Below are 15657 nucleotides of genomic sequence, written 5' to 3'. Positions count from 1 at the left end.
CAAACATTGTAAGGAAAAATTTAAAGGTAAATACAAATTAAAATTTAAGAATAATGATTGTTTTCGTTTTGGGAAGGATACTAATTAATGGGAAGTTGATTATTTTGTTGGAAATTAATCAACCACTTTTAGGAAAAACATTTTTTTAATTCAAATACACATTATGCAGTTCTTTGCTCCACTGTAAAGTCTGTATATACAGCTTTCTATATATTGGGAAAATCCTAATTAGTTTTAATCATCTATTCTGGTATATATTAACTAATTGAAATGAATTCTGTGCTTATAGTCTTCCTTCAACGTGAAATATTTCATTTTATGATGTTATCTATCCCAAATTTGTGTTATCTATGTGTCTTTGAATTTATTTATGGGATTTATTTGCTTATGCGGAGAGTATCAGTCATGGTCAAATACAAAAGTGACGGTCCGCACAATTATTTCATATAATACTAGAAATATTTTCAGAACCGTCTTTGTTTATGAGAAATTGCTAAATTAATTAGTAAGTTCCGTGATCTAATTTTTATATAATATAATTATCATGTTCTCCAACGATGTAATCTAATTATCATTTTTTATAATCTAATTACTTTGTAATATATTTCTCCAAGGATGTAATTAACGACAAAAAAAAAATACTTTGTAACAAAACTTCACCAATATACTTAATAATCAATTGTCACACGTTTTGTATATTATAATGGTTAGTTGTACATGAGATTTTATTCCATAGACAAAAAAATTATTTCTATGGTTATTGGTCCAGTTAACATGTAATTACATTATTTTATTTGAATTCTTAATTCATTTTTCATTACTGTAAAATTTAAACTGGATAATATGAAATAAAAGTAAAGTAAAGTTATATTTATTTCCTGTTTTACCACTCCATAATTGTTTAGAGAAATTAATTTAATTAATAATTTCTTGTTACAAGAATGATGTATATGACTTGGTTTCAAATTCTTTAGAGTTGATACACATTTAAACGCACCATTCAATACATTGGTGGTATAGAGAAATATATAAATTAAACAAAATACATATGAACAACACTGATGATCGTATAAAGTAAAGCCATGTATAAATTATATATATCACATATCTTTAAACAAATCATGTATGTTTCTTCCTTAATAATAATTTCTCAAACAAAGATGGATAAAAATATGAACCAACTGTGAATCTGGCGGGATGCAAATTTCAGCCAGTCACTTCCTCTTGCTGTTCCCAATACTGAGGAGCTCGAGGCTCTGGAGCGTAATGTCACGAGCAGTTCTTGCTGGAGCAGCCTTCATAGCTAAAGATGAGGATGAAGAAGCGAACTGGGTCCTCTGAGTTGTAGAGGACCGACCATTGTTTGGGACGAGTCTACTCAATCGATTCTCTGTGAAATCAGCCGAGGAAGTGGCTCGAACACTTGACCCAGCAACTGCTTTTCTTGTTAAACTCTGGTTCCTAGATAAAGAGATTGGCCTCTCCTGGTTTTGCTGATTCAACCAAACAAATAAAGGTACTTTGTGTGAAAATTCACAAAATGTATTCAACAAACATAATTAGGACAATTTCAGTCTTGGATCTTGAGGTTTATGAAAAAAGGAAATAGAAATGTTTCTCTTTTTTTATGTACAATACTAACCGTATCCTTGGATGCAAGAACATTCTCCGAGGTTCTTGGTCTACTAGATCGATCAGCTTGAACGCCAGTTCCTGAACCATTTCTTCTAGTGTATGCCTCGAAAACACCTGAGAACCTCTCGCGACTGTCCTGCCCAACTGTATATAGTTAAGAGGAAAGTTTGTTAATATCTAAGTTCCTTCAACAAGCGTTAAAGCTGTGTACCAGTTCCTGAACTGAATCATTAATTTTAAGCATGGCATAACAATCTTTAACCAGAGAGAAGACAGTTTAATTTAGCACAAAACCAAATCAAGTAAACGCAGAATAAGAACAGTTACAAGGAAACTTGGGCCAAGAATAAAGAGTTACTCTACCAGTGATTGTAAAGTTAAGAAATAGTATGAAGCAAAGCAGGTTTTTTAAAAGCTAATGCTTACTTGAAGGCTTCTCCGCTTTGTCGGTAGATGGTACTGGATAATTCATAGCAGGTCTTAAGCTTGGCTATTGGAACAGAGGAAAAGCGTGAGACGGTTGATACTCTATTTAAAAATGATAACAATTCCGAAAATATAGCTTCAGAACAGACTTACTCTTGGTTTGGAATTGGAGCTGGAACTGGAGCCAAACTGTGGATACCTCAATATTGTCCAATCGAATACATAGTCAAATTGATAACCTGCAGATATAAGAATCAAAGCAATTTCTTGAGTGTTTTTTTTGGTTAAAGTTATATAAAAATAAGCACAGCAGCAGATAAGTATTTTCGACAATTTCCTAACCTTCTCGGATAAACAGATCTCTGAAAAGCCTCTTTAGGTATGAATAATCTGGTTTGTCTTCAAACCGTAATGAACGCACATAGAGAAAATACGATGTGAACTCAGGTGGATAGCTTTTACAAAGGACCTGCCAAAGGCAATTTTAAGGTTGTAATTATAAACGCCGAACATCTCAGAAGGTTAAGATTATCTCTAGTACTTCAATAGTACAACAACTTCAGAACTTAAGTCAATAAACCATAGAAGTTTTTTAATTAATGGACGAAAACAATACCTCCACTGGTGTAAGCCTCTTCTTTTCACTGATCTTGTCATACTTCTGCTTTTTGGTGCCTGCACGAAGGCCTTGCCAAGGGAGGCTGAAACAGAAATTAAGGATCAGGAACAAGTTTCATAATAGGAAGACAAGAAAGAAAAGAAAAAAACACACAGGTTTATCACTTTACCTTCCTCGAAGAAAATACATAAGCATATAGCCAAGAGATTCAAGATCATCCCTTCTGCTTTGCTCTGTGTAAGAGTAATTATATTAAAATATTAATTAAGGAACTGAGGAGTGACAAGTCCTCTCAACTACATACAAACTGATGGAGAAAGCAAAGAAAAATAGTGAGAAGCAGGGATAAAACTCACCAATTCCAAGATGGGTATTGACACTTGCATATCGAGCTGTCCCTGTAAGATTCTTGTTTTCCCTAAGAAGTAAAACTCTCGATTAACAAAGTGACATTCACTTAAGAAAACAGGTGTACTTTGGCAGTTTCATATGGGTAGAAGTTTGTGAGTTGAAACACGAGCTGTATTCTCTAAACATGAGGAGACAAAGTGTGTACCTGTATGGAATATGCTTGTGTGTTTGAAGATCTCTATACTTTTTCGCAAGCCCATAGTCAATGATGTACACCTGCAAAGGAAGAAACAAAGATAATATAAACCAAATGTATCCTTGCTTGAAGCTCTCAGACAGTAGTCTTATAAAACTCACCTGGTTTGCTTTGCGTCCAAGACCCATCAAAAAGTTATCTGGCTTAATATCACGATGAAGAAACCCTCGTACATGCATATACTCGACTCTATTAATCTGGCGAAATTAAAATCGAAACCAAAGTGAACAACATGTAATCAAACAGTGTGGGAGAAGGCAGGAAAAAATATATGTATATACCATCTGGTCAGCGAGCATGAGAACAGTCTTTAGAGTGAAAGATCGACTGCAATAGTTGAAAAATTCCTCCATACTAGGGCCAAGAAGGTCGATCACCATACAGTTGAATTCACCCTCAACCCCAAACCATTTGATGTGAGGAATACCAGCTTCAATAACCAAAAAAAAAAAGAAAGGCATATATACATTAATAAACAGAAAGAAGACTGTAAGAATTGAAGTCGAGAGTGAACATAAAACACAAAACCTACTTCCTCCTTGGAGAAGCATATAAAGCTTCGACTCATAATGAAGCTGAGGATGCCTAGCTCGGAGAGGTTCCTGCGTGAAGAAGCACATATCAAAATCAAGTTTATACGCTAAGACAAACAAGGAACAAGAACTAAGCACATAAACACTGCATTATATATCATAAAGCTCAACCCTAATATAAACAGTGATGATTAAGAGAGAAAATAATAATGAACTTACGAGCTTAACAGCCACTTCTTCTCCAGTTTGTACATTCACTCCTGAAACAAAACAAATCCAAGAGTTGGGAAAAGTAGAGACATAAACAAAGGGAGAAGAAGAATATCTATATTAAAAAAAAAAAGAAAAAGAAACAAACCAAGGAAAATTTCACCAAAGGAACCACTTCCAAGCTTTCGTCCGAGCTTGAACTTACCACCTACCACACGATCCATTATCTATCTCCTTTTATGAATAAAAAAAAAAAAAAAAAAGTAGACTTTTTTGTTCTCCCAATTTAACACAGATCACAAATCGCGTCGCCTAAAAAGCCGATCGAGTGGATCCTAAAAGACCCTTCTTCTAGTTATAAGAATGATCACAAAAGCACAACAAGGAAAACTAAAAAAAAAAACCCCTAAGAAACAAATTCACAAAAAAAAAAAAAGGAAGCTTTTGATGCTTGGATGAATAACCCAAATCGATTTTTAACCTAAATACTTAAAAAGCTTGTGCTACAACCAAACTGAGATTAGTACAAATCTACTACACCTAACCATCATCATCATCGAGCAAAAAAAAAAAAGCTTCAGACTTCAGATCAGAGCAGCAAAATCAAAGAATCTTTCTTCAAGAAATTAGAAAGAAGAAGGACGAAATAAAAACGCGGCGAGAAAAAAGTTATCGTTTTTTGAAGATGGAGAAATCTGATATGGATAGACCTGCCTGAGTGATTTTACTTTTTTTTATTTCTAGGAAATTTCACCAAAAAAAAAAAAAAAAGTTGAGATTTTTTTTTAAAATTTTATTTAAATAAATTTTAGCCTCATCTTGAATGAATTAGACAAGAAAGGTCAACAACAACCCTTTGCTTAAGTTGCGTACTTAATTTGGATAGATTAAGCTCTCTCCACATGCCTTAATTAATAATTTTTACATAAAGCTTACCCTATTTTTTTATTAATTATTTTGGCACTAATGGTAAAAAACATCTCAGTCACACCATATAATAACAACAACAAATATTCTTGTGTAAAATTACATATTTATTAAGTTTGGAATTGGATGCCCTTTTATTTCTTAACCATCACCACACACCTATCTATATTTAAACTGTCCATATATTATATACATAGGCTGATAGAGAATATATATATTATTTTTTTCCCCTTACTTTTGCGTCGGCATTATTAAATTCTCAAGTATCTCTATGCAATTTCCTCTGCACTAGAAAATAAATCTATTAATTTTTACTGTTTTCCCAATTTTATAACCAACCACATTGTTTTTATCTATTGTGAAATAAAAATAAATTAAGTAGATAACCACATTTTTGAAACTTTTTAATTGGAAAATGATGATTCTACTGGTTAATGTTTTATAAATTTATTTTCGTTGAACTACTCAAATTATGTGGACACATTTCTACATTGAATTTGTCAATAGTAATCTTCTTCTCTTGAAATCAAAAAGTCTATTTGGTATCTAAAAATTATTTTGTTATACATTTTCTTCAAAAACTGTCAAACATATATATTGCCGACAGCAAGGATCATAGTTACACATTCTAACCAAACTTTAATATTCCAAGTAGTTGGAGAAAACAGAATTATTATAAACAGTTCGATAAGGTATCAATGGTTTCAAGAAAACGAAAGAAAAAAAAAACAATGAATAGTTTTAGTATTATATCATCATAATTCGCTTATGTCGTACAAATCAACTACAAAAATCAAAATAAAAAAAAAAACTATATAAAAACTTGTGGAATTTAAACAATTTCTTTCTCTTTGTTTGTTTCTTGTGCTTTTGATAGTATGTTGTTTTACTCAGTGTCCCTAAGGCTTTCACTGGTGAGCCACAGTTTCTTCTGGACAATGAATACGACATTGTTCTCACCATCTTCATTCTCTTGGTCAAGTTCTGAACCTGTAGTTACCTTCTCTGACGCCACAATCTCCCAATGCAAAGCCTGCATATACTTCTTGATTGATTCAACTACACTTTCCTTGTCTCTGATAATGACAAACCCTGTAGGTCTAAGAATCCGATCCATCTCGATCAATAGATCCTCCGCGCTGCATCTTTTGTTTCTAATGTCTGAAAATACTGTCCACGCATGCAACAGATCGTATGTTCGCGGGTATGTAGAGAAAGCCTCACACCTAACAGTAAAAAGGAATGGTGCATGGTGAGAAAGTGAACTATTAGTCACAAGTGATGGAAAGGTTTTGGTTTTTCGGGTACACGTACCAGTTATGATTAGTCCCGATTAAACCACGATCATAGATCAGTTTTAGAGTGTTGGGACCGTCGGGAGAGACAACGTTCATAACCCATACATCTTTATCTTTCAGAGCAGCTGCGAATGAACCCATATGAGCTTTCATGTCCATTATGTTCCTCACAGTGTTTGATTTGATCTTTGAGGACATCAGATTCCAGTAACTGTCCACTTGTTGTCTCCAAAGTTCCTGCAAACAAACCAATGAATGTGCTTTAACAATAAATATGTGGAAGAACCGATCTCAAGTAAGATCACTAGTTGCAAAAAGGTTGCCCGTGGTTCAAGTACCGTGTCCTTCTCAAACCTATCGGTTGAATAACCGAAATCCGCAAGACGGGGAGGAGATGAAGTCAATCTAGCTGGCCAAGGAGCTAACCCACTTCCCTTTGTTTTATGATCATCTGCATATAGAAAAACAGAACATGACTGAGACATATGGCATACAAAACTGAAACCAAATAACCAAATGCAGAGCAAACTTACGCTTGGAGTAAGGAGTGATGCAAGCTTCCATTAACACACCGGAAACCGCATCAGGATCAGCGTCTGAGCGACAAAGAGGAGGCTGTGTCCCGGGCTCTCTCTCCAAGTAACAGTCATTAGTCAAAGGTTTCTGCCAAATCACAGTTTGGTTTCTTTTAACAGCGATTCTCCAACACATTCTTTCAACAAGAGCACTCATCTCCTTCCATATCTTCAAATTCTCTTCATCTTGTGCGTAAGCTTCAGGAGACGAATAAGCGAAATAACCGCCAGGTCTTAGTACACGATCGAGCTCAAGAAGAAGGAGTCCATCTCTTTGAAGCCAATCAATCCTACATCGAGAACAATGAGCTAGCTCGAATGATCTGCTCGGGTAAGGAAGCCTTTTGGTACCTAAAACACCAAGATAAGCAGGGATCCCTCTCTCTAATGCAAACTGGATTTGGTTCTGGTGAACATCATTAGGTGCTAATGACATTGTGATTATATCAGATGCGAGAAGGTAAGCTCCAAAACTCGCAACTCCGCATCCAACATCAAGAACCGTTCTTAACCTTCCTTCGTCGTTCAATACATCGTTCGAAAAGTTAAGCATCTGCAAGTAGTAAAGTCATTAGAAACAAGTTATCACTAGAAGAAGAAACAAGTGAGGCAAAAAAACAAGTGAGGCAAAAAAGACGCTTACATTTGCCATTGATGCAATGTATTTATCAGCTCCGTAATGGAAATGAGTGCCTCCACCTGGGAAAGAAATTTTCTCGCCTTTCTCAACCATCCAATTCTGATCAGACTTCTCTTTTGCAAGGTGAGTGTGAGGTATGTTCGCTTTCCACACTTCATCTCTACTCTTAGGCCACTTAATAGGAACCTAAATTATCAATATATATAGCAAAACAATCAAGACAAGGTACCAGAGACGAATCAAATCAAAGCAACAAACAAAAAAAAAACAAATTGAGCACCTTGTAGCCAGATGGAGGAGGAATCAAACAATTGAACCGTCTTTCAGGAGGAGGACAATGCCGTTCGTAATGTTCCATCACAGATAGATCAAGCTTCAACCTCATTTGGTAGATGAAATTCCTATCTAAGCAAGGGATGATTTCCGAGTGTCGATCATCACAGACCTTTATAACATATATACCAAAAGAGTTAGCTTACACATAAAACATAACAAAATTGTGCAGTTACACACCAAACTTTTTGAGATATTGATGAAACAACTTACAGGGAAGCTTTTGGCAACAACAAGACTGTCTTCTGCATTGGTGACAGAATCATCCTGTTTGGCATCACCATTATCATCATCTCCACCCAAATAAGAAGATCCGAGTTTTCTCAAAGATCTTCCATATTCCAATGCTGATGCACCTTGGCTAGAGGAACCATAGTACATAAACAAGAAACAGACGAATAAAGCCACGACACAGACCGAAGCAATAAGCCGCTTCTTCTGGCCTCCATCAGATCTCCCTCTCATCATCCAAACGTAATTTACAACCAAAAGAGCTCTCTTCAGAGTCTAGTTAACAAAAAATGCTTTCCACACTCTTCTCTCTTTCCTTTCTGCACAAATCAAGAACAGAAACACTTATAAAGACAATGACTTTAAACAGTGTGAGAGATACTTTTAGTAAAAAAGGTTCGGTAAACAGCCACTAGAGCGCACTTAAACGCAACACACCATCATAAATTCAAAAAGCTGTTAAAAAAAAAAAAAAAAAAACAGAGTTGGAAGATTCAGATCCGTGTTAATTGGGTCGGAAACCACACACAAGCATCAAAGTTAAGTGTAAACCAAGTAACATACATAAAGTGTAGCCACCGACAACCTTTTTTTTTTTGGGTTTAAGAGTTAAAGATTGAATCTTTGCAAAATTCAATTAGATCTAGAGAGCAGAGTATAAGCTTTTAATGAAAAGTCTCACTTCAATTTCCCGGGAAAAGTAAAAACACCCTCATTGATTAACGAATGTCTCAATACGGATCTCAACACAAAACCCAGAAGATGGAAAGATGGGAAAACTCACCGACCAAGAAGAGTTGGCCACTGGTACTGAGGGAGAGATCCGAGAATGGGAGAGTGAATGAAGTTGTATTGTTTCTTTTGGGGATTTAAAGTAACGATTTTTATGCCTATATATAAAATTGAATAAATATAAAATAAAAATAAAAACTTTATACTACAAGATTCAGATCTCGTTCTCAAGGTGAAATGATACCTTTTTTTCTCAGTGGCTAAAATGTTTTTATTTCCAAGAATAGGGAGAGAGAGAGATGTATAAAAGGTACAGTGTGTTGTGTTTCGTTGTAAAGGCTTTTTTAGATAGAAAAGGTCTCTCTCCATGTCCACAACTGTCGACTTGCTGTTATATCTTTTATTTTATTTTATGAAATATATTTTGGACCAATATGTTTATTTCGTATATATATAGTTACCGCAATAAAAACGACTTTATCGCCAATTAGATTCGACATTATAATGCGTTTTCAGTTTCATCACTAATAAACAAACCCACACGGTGTTTAATGTTTATCTTCTTCGGCTTTTTATTTAATTCTTGCAAAACAATTTACGTTTGATATGGGATCATCTTTTTTTTTTTGTCTTTCTCTTTTGCTACATAATGAAAAAAAAAAGTTGTGACGAGAAAAATAGAGTTGCCTATTGGGAGAAGTCACTGTCATTGACACGGAATAAACAAAAAAAAAGACTGTGAACGCGTTTTTGTATTCATTGTGTCGGTCATTACTGATTAACCCCAAATTGGTGACCGGTGATTTTATTATTTAACCATGCTTGCAACTTGTATTATTGTTATTCGATTTATATTAAAATTAATATCGTCCGTTCGACACACTCGTCAAAACCTGAAAGGTGGATGACCGACGACGACGAGATCTAGATCTGACCCATTAATTGTGTTCTCACTTCCCTAATTATTTTGAGAACTATAAATATTTTTCCCTAATTAGGTTCTATATATCTGGAAAAAAGTTATATGATTGATTTGACTAAATTAATTAGTTTTTCTCGTGAAATATGTACAAACTTTGATTTTGAGTAGATGAAAAAGAATACAACTTTTGATTAATATTTTTCTAAAATATTGGCACAAAAGATATATATTGGAAAAAACTATTTTAAGCTTGATTTTAGTGTCACTTCTTGCTCTGCTTCTTTCGTTCACCTTCCACTGTACTGAAATGTGTACTGAAATGTTTGGAATTTTGATCAAAGTTAGCTAAATATAATAATGTGTTTAATTTTAACATTTGTGCTTTGATTAATTAAAAGTGACTAAAACTACTTTGACTTATGTGTTTGAATGATAATTGCGGTCAGACAATAGATACCGTTATGTTGGTCCAATACAGTTTGTCTCTATCTCTGTTTTCTTTGAATCCAACTACTTGTTGAAAGATAAATAAAAAGCGATTTATTGTTTTGCACATTCTGATTATCTTGCTGATTTGTCCATTCCGCTGCAAGTCCGTCCCGCTCCAACCGATGCAACCATTCTCACACCCTTATTATTATTCAATTATGATTATTTCAATAAAGTATTACTTATGACTATTTCAATAAAGTCTATTCCAATAATACTAAAAATGGCAGTGTGACGAAACAATTGCGGAACACCGACGGTTTTTATCCTAAATTGTTTTCGGCTAAGTATTTTTACTAAAGTTTTTCGACTTAAATGTTGAAATGCTATTCAACTTCGCAACTGCGCAACTTCGCCTAGTAGTGTTTTTTACTCAAGTGTTTGTTTGACTAGGACTCAGATGAGTCGTTTTGGTTGGGAAAAAATGTTTCGAACTTTTAATAAAAAAAAAAAAAAAAAAAAAATGTTTCGAACATTTTGAATTTAGTAAAAAACTAGTTGAATTAAACTCAAGTGCTTTTAGAGACTAAGTGGTTCGCTAAATTTTGACTAAAGTGTTTTTTGTTTATGAAGTGTTCTTCAGAATCAGGTTGATGACTAAGTAGTTTGGTTTTACTACTAAAATGGGTTGCATCGATTTGGTGTTTATTAAGTGTGTATTTTAGACGTTGGATTATTATTATGAATAAGTGCTTCGACTAATTTTTTACTAAAGAGTTAAAATTCTGCGTATGTTTCTATGATTTCTAGGCCTTTTGATGATTTAGTGTTTCGACTACATGTTTCAAAATTCTGACTAAGGCGCTTCAACTAAGTGAGTTTGCATAAAAACAAATGTGTTTACTCTAAAATATATTTTGATATTTGTGTTTCCGAGTTTTTAAAAGTAGAGATTTTAAGTTTGGTTGCACAAAAAAGTATAGAATTTACAGTAAAAAATATGCTTCGAGTTATATATATATAATACTAATTAATTATACTAAGAGTGTTTTAAGTGTTGAGCGTCTCGACTAAGAAGTGCTTTAACTCGAGGAAATTGCTATCAAGTGGTGGTTTCTTGAAAAGCATTGAAAAACTAACCTCGAGGAAATTGCTATTTCTGTTTGGGTGTAAACGTGTGGCTTGAAAGCTTTGTTGTTGGCTTCGCGTAGTCCTCCTCGTCCAAATTCCTTGCAAAACAAAAATATTTTGATTTTATCAATACAAATCAAAGAAATTGTAACGAAAATATGAGGCTGATCATAGTATAAAACATTGCACCTAACCATTCAGCATTTTAATTAATCCATAGATTTCAAACGAAAAATCAACAAGAATAGCATAGAAATTATCAGCATAGGTGAAAAAAAACAGAGCAGAGTTTTACATTAAAAAATGCTTCGAGCGTGTGTTGAGTGTTTCGGCTAAGAAGTGCTTTTTAACTAACTATTTGTTGATGATACAAGTGGTGGTTTCTTGAAAAAACTAACCTCGAGGAAACTGCAATCCAAGTTTCTTGGTTTGGGTAAACGAGAGCCGTGGGAAATTGTTGCTGGCTCAAAAGCTCTATCCTCCTCATCCGAACGACACCTTGCAAAAAAAAAAAAAAAACATTATTTTAATTAATACACTACTATCTATATAAATCAAAGAAATAATAACAACGAAAATATATATATGAGGCTGGTTCATAAGTTTTAAACGAAGTATCGACAGAATATCATAGAAATCAAAATTAACATTAACATAGGTCAAAAAACAAAGCACTAAGAGCCAGGAGAAGTAATCCGAGTGAAATAAACCCAAACAACATGCCAAAAAGACTAGAAATATCAATTATTAAATAAAACGTATATCAAAAAAGTAACTCACTGTAAAATAAAAAGAGGGCTGAGTTTTGGCAGTTGGAGCCTTGGAGGTATGAAGTTTGGCTGAGTTTTTGCCGCCGGAGATGAAGAGAGAGAGAGAGAGAGGCGAGGAGAGGCTATAAGTTTATATTTACATATTTTGGATTGTTTAGCTGTGACAAAAAGGCCGTGTATATTGCTTACTATATATAGATAAAAATTGTACCGTTGGGGAAAATTACTAACGGATAGTTTTGGAGTTCGGAAGTAAAAAATGTCAGCTTTGACGTCATTAGCTACCGTTTGGGAAAATTACTAACGGATAGTTTTCGAATTCTGAAGTAAAAAAAGTCAGCTTTGGCGTCAGAAGTTACCGTTACATCCCAACGGCTAACTTACAGTTACTTTCGTCCGCTGCTTTTGAAAGTGTCTTCTTCTTCCTGGGCTGTGTTGAGATCGGCCCAACCCATCAGTTATTATTTTTACAACAAGATTAATGGATAAACTGGAATTGGTTAAGGTCCATTATAGAATCACTAGAGAGTTGAAACGTTTGCAACTGTGGTTCATTATATGAGACTCTGAGAGTGTGTATAACCCATATCGAGACACACAACAACTGTGAAAAAACAAATTCATGCTAAATTAACTTATAGATGTTCACTTTGAGGTCACACAAATGTTTGTAACTGTGGTTCATTATAGTGTGTGTAACCGTATCATATCAACTGAAAAAAAAAAAAAAGACAAATTCATGCGAAACTAACTTATGGACGTTCATGGTGAGGTCACACAAACTCATTAGAAACCTTTTTGTTTTTTTCAAACGAAAGAAGGGTCTTTGAACCTTTTGAAAACAGCGTCGATATCCGCCAAAACTTCTGGCGAAAACGGCCGCTCTGTCATCAGAAAAGCATCAATGTCCTCTTTTAGTTGCTCTACCGATGTGGCCCCAATGATCGTGCTCGTCACAAAGGGCCGGTCACGTACAAACCCGAGTGCTAACTCAACCGGAGTTAAACCGTGCTTCTTCCCCACCTCAATGTATTGTATGGTTGCTTCCTGACATCGGAAGAAAAATACTATTGACCTCAGAACCTTTCACCGCGTGGCTTTTTACAACTACATTCAAGCTGATAGCAGTTTCTTAATTGTTACACTACATAAAAAGATGCAAGCATAGTTGGATCAAGAACAAACCTTGGCTAGGGATCCCTTGTAACGTTCCATGTATCCTGGGAAAAGATTTAGCCTTGCATTTTTTGTAGTTTCAGAGTCTGGAGCCAAGTACTTCCCAGACAACGAGCCACCTCCAAGAGGGGAGTAAGCAAGCAAGCCAACATTGCAATTTTTTGGGTGGCATACTTCTACCAGATCAACTGTGATTTTAACCCAAAACAACAAAATAATTTTAGAGCATCCTCCTACACTCTTGCTCTCTAGGTTTTCAGAAATATATTTTACCTTCGAACCGGCATCTAACTAGCAAGCTGTAACCATTCTGGATGCTCACAATCTTTGGTAGTCCTTCAAGTTTGGCTGCATTAACAAACTCCATCACTCCATATGAAGTTTCGTTCGAGACACCGATGTAGCGAACCTGTTACAAAATTCGAGGAACACTTCAAAATTCTGTGTTCGAGGTTTACAGTATAACATCTGATTATTAACGAGTAGCACTACCTTTCCTTCGTCTACGAGATCCTTCAAGGCTCTTAGTTGTTCAGCAAATGGTACACTTGCTCTCCATTTCGACGTGTCATAGTAAAAATCACCGAAGAGTGGTACATATCGATCTGGCCTGGACTGAAAAAAAATTCAGTATCATGATTTTGAGACATTCGATGATGAATATAGAGATACTATGCCTATGGAATGGCGAAAAACTTTCTCAAACAATGTAGCATATGAATTAGGCTTAGACCACAAAATAAGGCGATGTTACCAGTGTATTTGAAGCAAATCAATGTAATCAGTACCAAGGCGCTTAAGACTTTTCTCAACACTTTCTTTGATATTAGCAGCATCTACACGCAGAACCTCACCACTCTCCCTCAAGTAACTTGATCTTTCTGAGTATCCACATACTTTAGTTGCCAAAACAATCTGTTCAAAACAAAAAGAGAACATCAATAAAAAAAAATTAAAGCTTCAAGGAGGTTTTGCCGATTTAGAGAATATACTTGACAAAGACAGTGATGACTTCAAACACGAAGGGTAAAACTTTGCTAACAGTTATATATATCAGGTAAGAACTTCAAAGAGTCAAAGTCAGTATAAACTGGTTCCAACTCAATCCAACAGAATCCAAGAACTGCAAACACTACAATATGCAACCAAAACATGAAGGATGGTGATACCTTGTCACGTTGCTGAGACTTCAACCAGCTACTGATATAAAGATCGGTTTTTCCTTGAGTCTCCTTCTTCATCGGTATAGGGTACTGAAATAATATATGACTAAATAAATTAAAAAATTACCACAACAAATCTACACGTCTAAGCAAGTGCCAGAAAGCTAAACACAAGTGTTAAAATCTTATCAACTAAATACATATCTCATTCTGTAGATTCTTACAACAATACTCAAGTTCCCTCATCAAAAAAGCATTAATCAAGAGCTGCACTATAAACCAGAGCTCACCCACCATGGAGAGACATGGCTTAAAATGACATTTTCCACACACCAAAAACTTCCCTATATCACAATACATGTGTTTATTATATATAAGACAGGGCAGAGAAGATATATATTTCTTTAGTTCATATATGCATAGTCAATAATCAAAACACATATACATAAAGCAAAAAAGAGATTCAAACACTTTCACCAAACTTGAAGAGAATATGAACAAATAAAAGATTAATAAAAAAAGAAAAAAAAAAAAAACTCACAGCTTCAGCAGTGTCAATACAGTTGATGCCCTCTTCAATTGCATAACTCAACATCTCATGAGCTTCTTTCTCATTATTTTGCTCTCCAAATGTCATCTGGAATTCGAAAAAAAATTCACATAAAACTTGCAATAATTCTATAAAGTAACCAAAACTAACAGTGCCAACAAAAAATTTGAATAAAAGAGATTCATCCTTACAGTGCCAAAAGTAACTTCGCTGATGTTAAGATCGGCGTCTCCTAATTTCCGGTACTCCATTGCATTCTTCTTCTTCGTCGACGCTTTCACCACAGCCGAAGTTCTCCTCCGAGCATTCGGTGATGGAGTTACACAACGACGCGTGAAGGGAACGAAGCCTCGAATGTAGTCAGTGCTGTTGCTGCCGCTGACCGTCGGAGTAACCGTTGAGAAGGTGACGTAAGATGACGCCATACCGGGGATTGTGGTGGACGTGGTTTTCGCCTTATCGCCCTACACCATATGATGATGATTCACGGTTTTGTAAACTATGGGCTTAAATTATTTTGGGCCTAATCTTAAAAGGCCCATAAAATATTTAATGCATAGTCTTTGGTTGTACCGTTGGCCCATAAAATATTTAATGCATAGTCTTTGGTTGTACCGTTGATCGATGAAATTTAGGTCAACTCTTGTTTCGTTGGATTTGATCGTATGCGTTTGCTAGATCTTGACCTTGCTAGGTTCGAATTACATCGAACACACTAGGATTCTTATAGTCATCTTGCTTCAAGCATGA

General features: G+C 35.0%; 3 protein-coding genes across 7 annotated transcripts; all 3 read right to left on the bottom strand.

The window, feature by feature from the left end:
• Window positions 1–1062: 1062 nt before the first annotated feature.
• LOC104738966 (casein kinase 1-like protein 13) lies at window positions 1063–4930 on the bottom strand. Its single transcript, XM_010459187.3, has 14 exons — window positions 4179–4930; window positions 4040–4080; window positions 3820–3889; window positions 3569–3717; window positions 3389–3484; window positions 3237–3307; window positions 3037–3098; window positions 2850–2913; window positions 2678–2762; window positions 2404–2530; window positions 2215–2300; window positions 2062–2125; window positions 1643–1779; window positions 1063–1493 (listed from the first exon to the last, which is right to left on the bottom strand). Exons 1-14 carry the CDS (start codon window positions 4252–4254, stop codon window positions 1215–1217), a joined length of 1407 nt encoding a protein of 468 aa, XP_010457489.2. The 5' UTR covers window positions 4255–4930; the 3' UTR covers window positions 1063–1214.
• Window positions 4931–5675: 745 nt separating this feature from the next.
• Window positions 5676–12185, bottom strand: LOC104738965 (putative methyltransferase PMT8). 4 transcript variants are annotated; one of them, XM_019236323.2, is made up of 11 exons: window positions 12029–12185; window positions 11647–11746; window positions 11258–11346; window positions 8819–8924; window positions 8017–8354; window positions 7751–7915; window positions 7474–7656; window positions 6789–7383; window positions 6594–6706; window positions 6272–6492; window positions 5676–6183 (listed from the first exon to the last, which is right to left on the bottom strand). In XM_019236323.2, exons 5-11 carry the CDS (start codon window positions 8269–8271, stop codon window positions 5844–5846), a joined length of 1872 nt encoding a protein of 623 aa, XP_019091868.2. In that variant the 5' UTR covers window positions 8272–8354; window positions 8819–8924; window positions 11258–11346; window positions 11647–11746; window positions 12029–12185; the 3' UTR covers window positions 5676–5843. The 4 variants fall into 4 exon arrangements, with proteins under 4 accessions (XP_019091868.2, XP_087340993.1, XP_019091867.2 ...); XM_087484867.1 differs by lacking the exon at window positions 8819–8924; XM_019236322.2 differs by lacking the exons at window positions 11258–11346; window positions 11647–11746; window positions 12029–12185 and adding an exon at window positions 9011–9192.
• A 438-nt stretch (window positions 12186–12623) lies between these two features.
• Window positions 12624–15416, bottom strand: LOC104738963 (uncharacterized). Of its 2 annotated transcripts, none has more exons than XR_015580207.1 (8): window positions 15099–15410; window positions 14899–14994; window positions 14364–14447; window positions 13949–14109; window positions 13687–13809; window positions 13468–13603; window positions 13204–13382; window positions 12624–13065 (listed from the first exon to the last, which is right to left on the bottom strand). XR_015580207.1 is itself a non-coding variant. In XM_087484866.1 (8 exons), exons 1-8 carry the CDS (start codon window positions 15330–15332, stop codon window positions 12826–12828), a joined length of 1248 nt encoding a protein of 415 aa, XP_087340992.1. In that variant the 5' UTR covers window positions 15333–15416; the 3' UTR covers window positions 12624–12825. The 2 variants fall into 2 exon arrangements, 1 of the variants encoding a protein (XP_087340992.1); XM_087484866.1 differs by having other exon boundaries at window positions 13687–13804; window positions 15099–15416.
• Window positions 15417–15657: the final 241 nt, after the last annotated feature.

Source organism: Camelina sativa, chromosome 14 (assembly GCF_030686135.1).
Source record: "Camelina sativa cultivar CO46 ecotype springtype chromosome 14, ASM3068613v1".
In the NCBI taxonomy this organism is placed as follows: Eukaryota; Viridiplantae; Streptophyta; class Magnoliopsida; order Brassicales; family Brassicaceae; genus Camelina; species Camelina sativa.
The sequence above is the reverse complement of the archived record's forward strand: the minus strand, read 5'-3'. Positions and strand labels throughout refer to the sequence as shown.

What these genes read in the sequence shown, in the direction of transcription:
- LOC104738966 (XM_010459187.3), bottom strand. Translation starts at nt 4,254, where the DNA reads ATGGATCGTGTGGTAGGTGGTAAGTTCAAGCTCGGACGAAAGCTTGGA. An exon ending in TCATGCTCGCTGACCAGATG is followed by an intron (nt 3,485 to 3,568) that starts GTATATACATAT and finishes TAATTTCGCCAG; the next exon opens with ATTAATAGAGTCGAGTATAT. An exon ending in TTCTTGCATCCAAGGATACG is followed by an intron (nt 1,494 to 1,642) that starts GTTAGTATTGTA and finishes TGGTTGAATCAG; the next exon opens with CAAAACCAGGAGAGGCCAAT.
- LOC104738963 (XM_087484866.1), bottom strand. Translation starts at nt 15,332, where the DNA reads ATGGCGTCATCTTACGTCACCTTCTCAACGGTTACTCCGACGGTCAGC. An exon ending in GTATTGACACTGCTGAAGCT is followed by an intron (nt 14,448 to 14,898) that starts GTGAGTTTTTTT and finishes ATATTATTTCAG; the next exon opens with TACCCTATACCGATGAAGAA. An exon ending in AGTTAGATGCCGGTTCGAAG is followed by an intron (nt 13,383 to 13,467) that starts GTAAAATATATT and finishes TTAAAATCACAG; the next exon opens with TTGATCTGGTAGAAGTATGC.
- LOC104738965 (XM_019236323.2), bottom strand. Translation starts at nt 8,271, where the DNA reads ATGATGAGAGGGAGATCTGATGGAGGCCAGAAGAAGCGGCTTATTGCT. An exon ending in CTCCTCCATCTGGCTACAAG is followed by an intron (nt 7,657 to 7,750) that starts GTGCTCAATTTG and finishes TTGATAATTTAG; the next exon opens with GTTCCTATTAAGTGGCCTAA. An exon ending in ATAGGTTTGAGAAGGACACG is followed by an intron (nt 6,493 to 6,593) that starts GTACTTGAACCA and finishes GTTTGTTTGCAG; the next exon opens with GAACTTTGGAGACAACAAGT.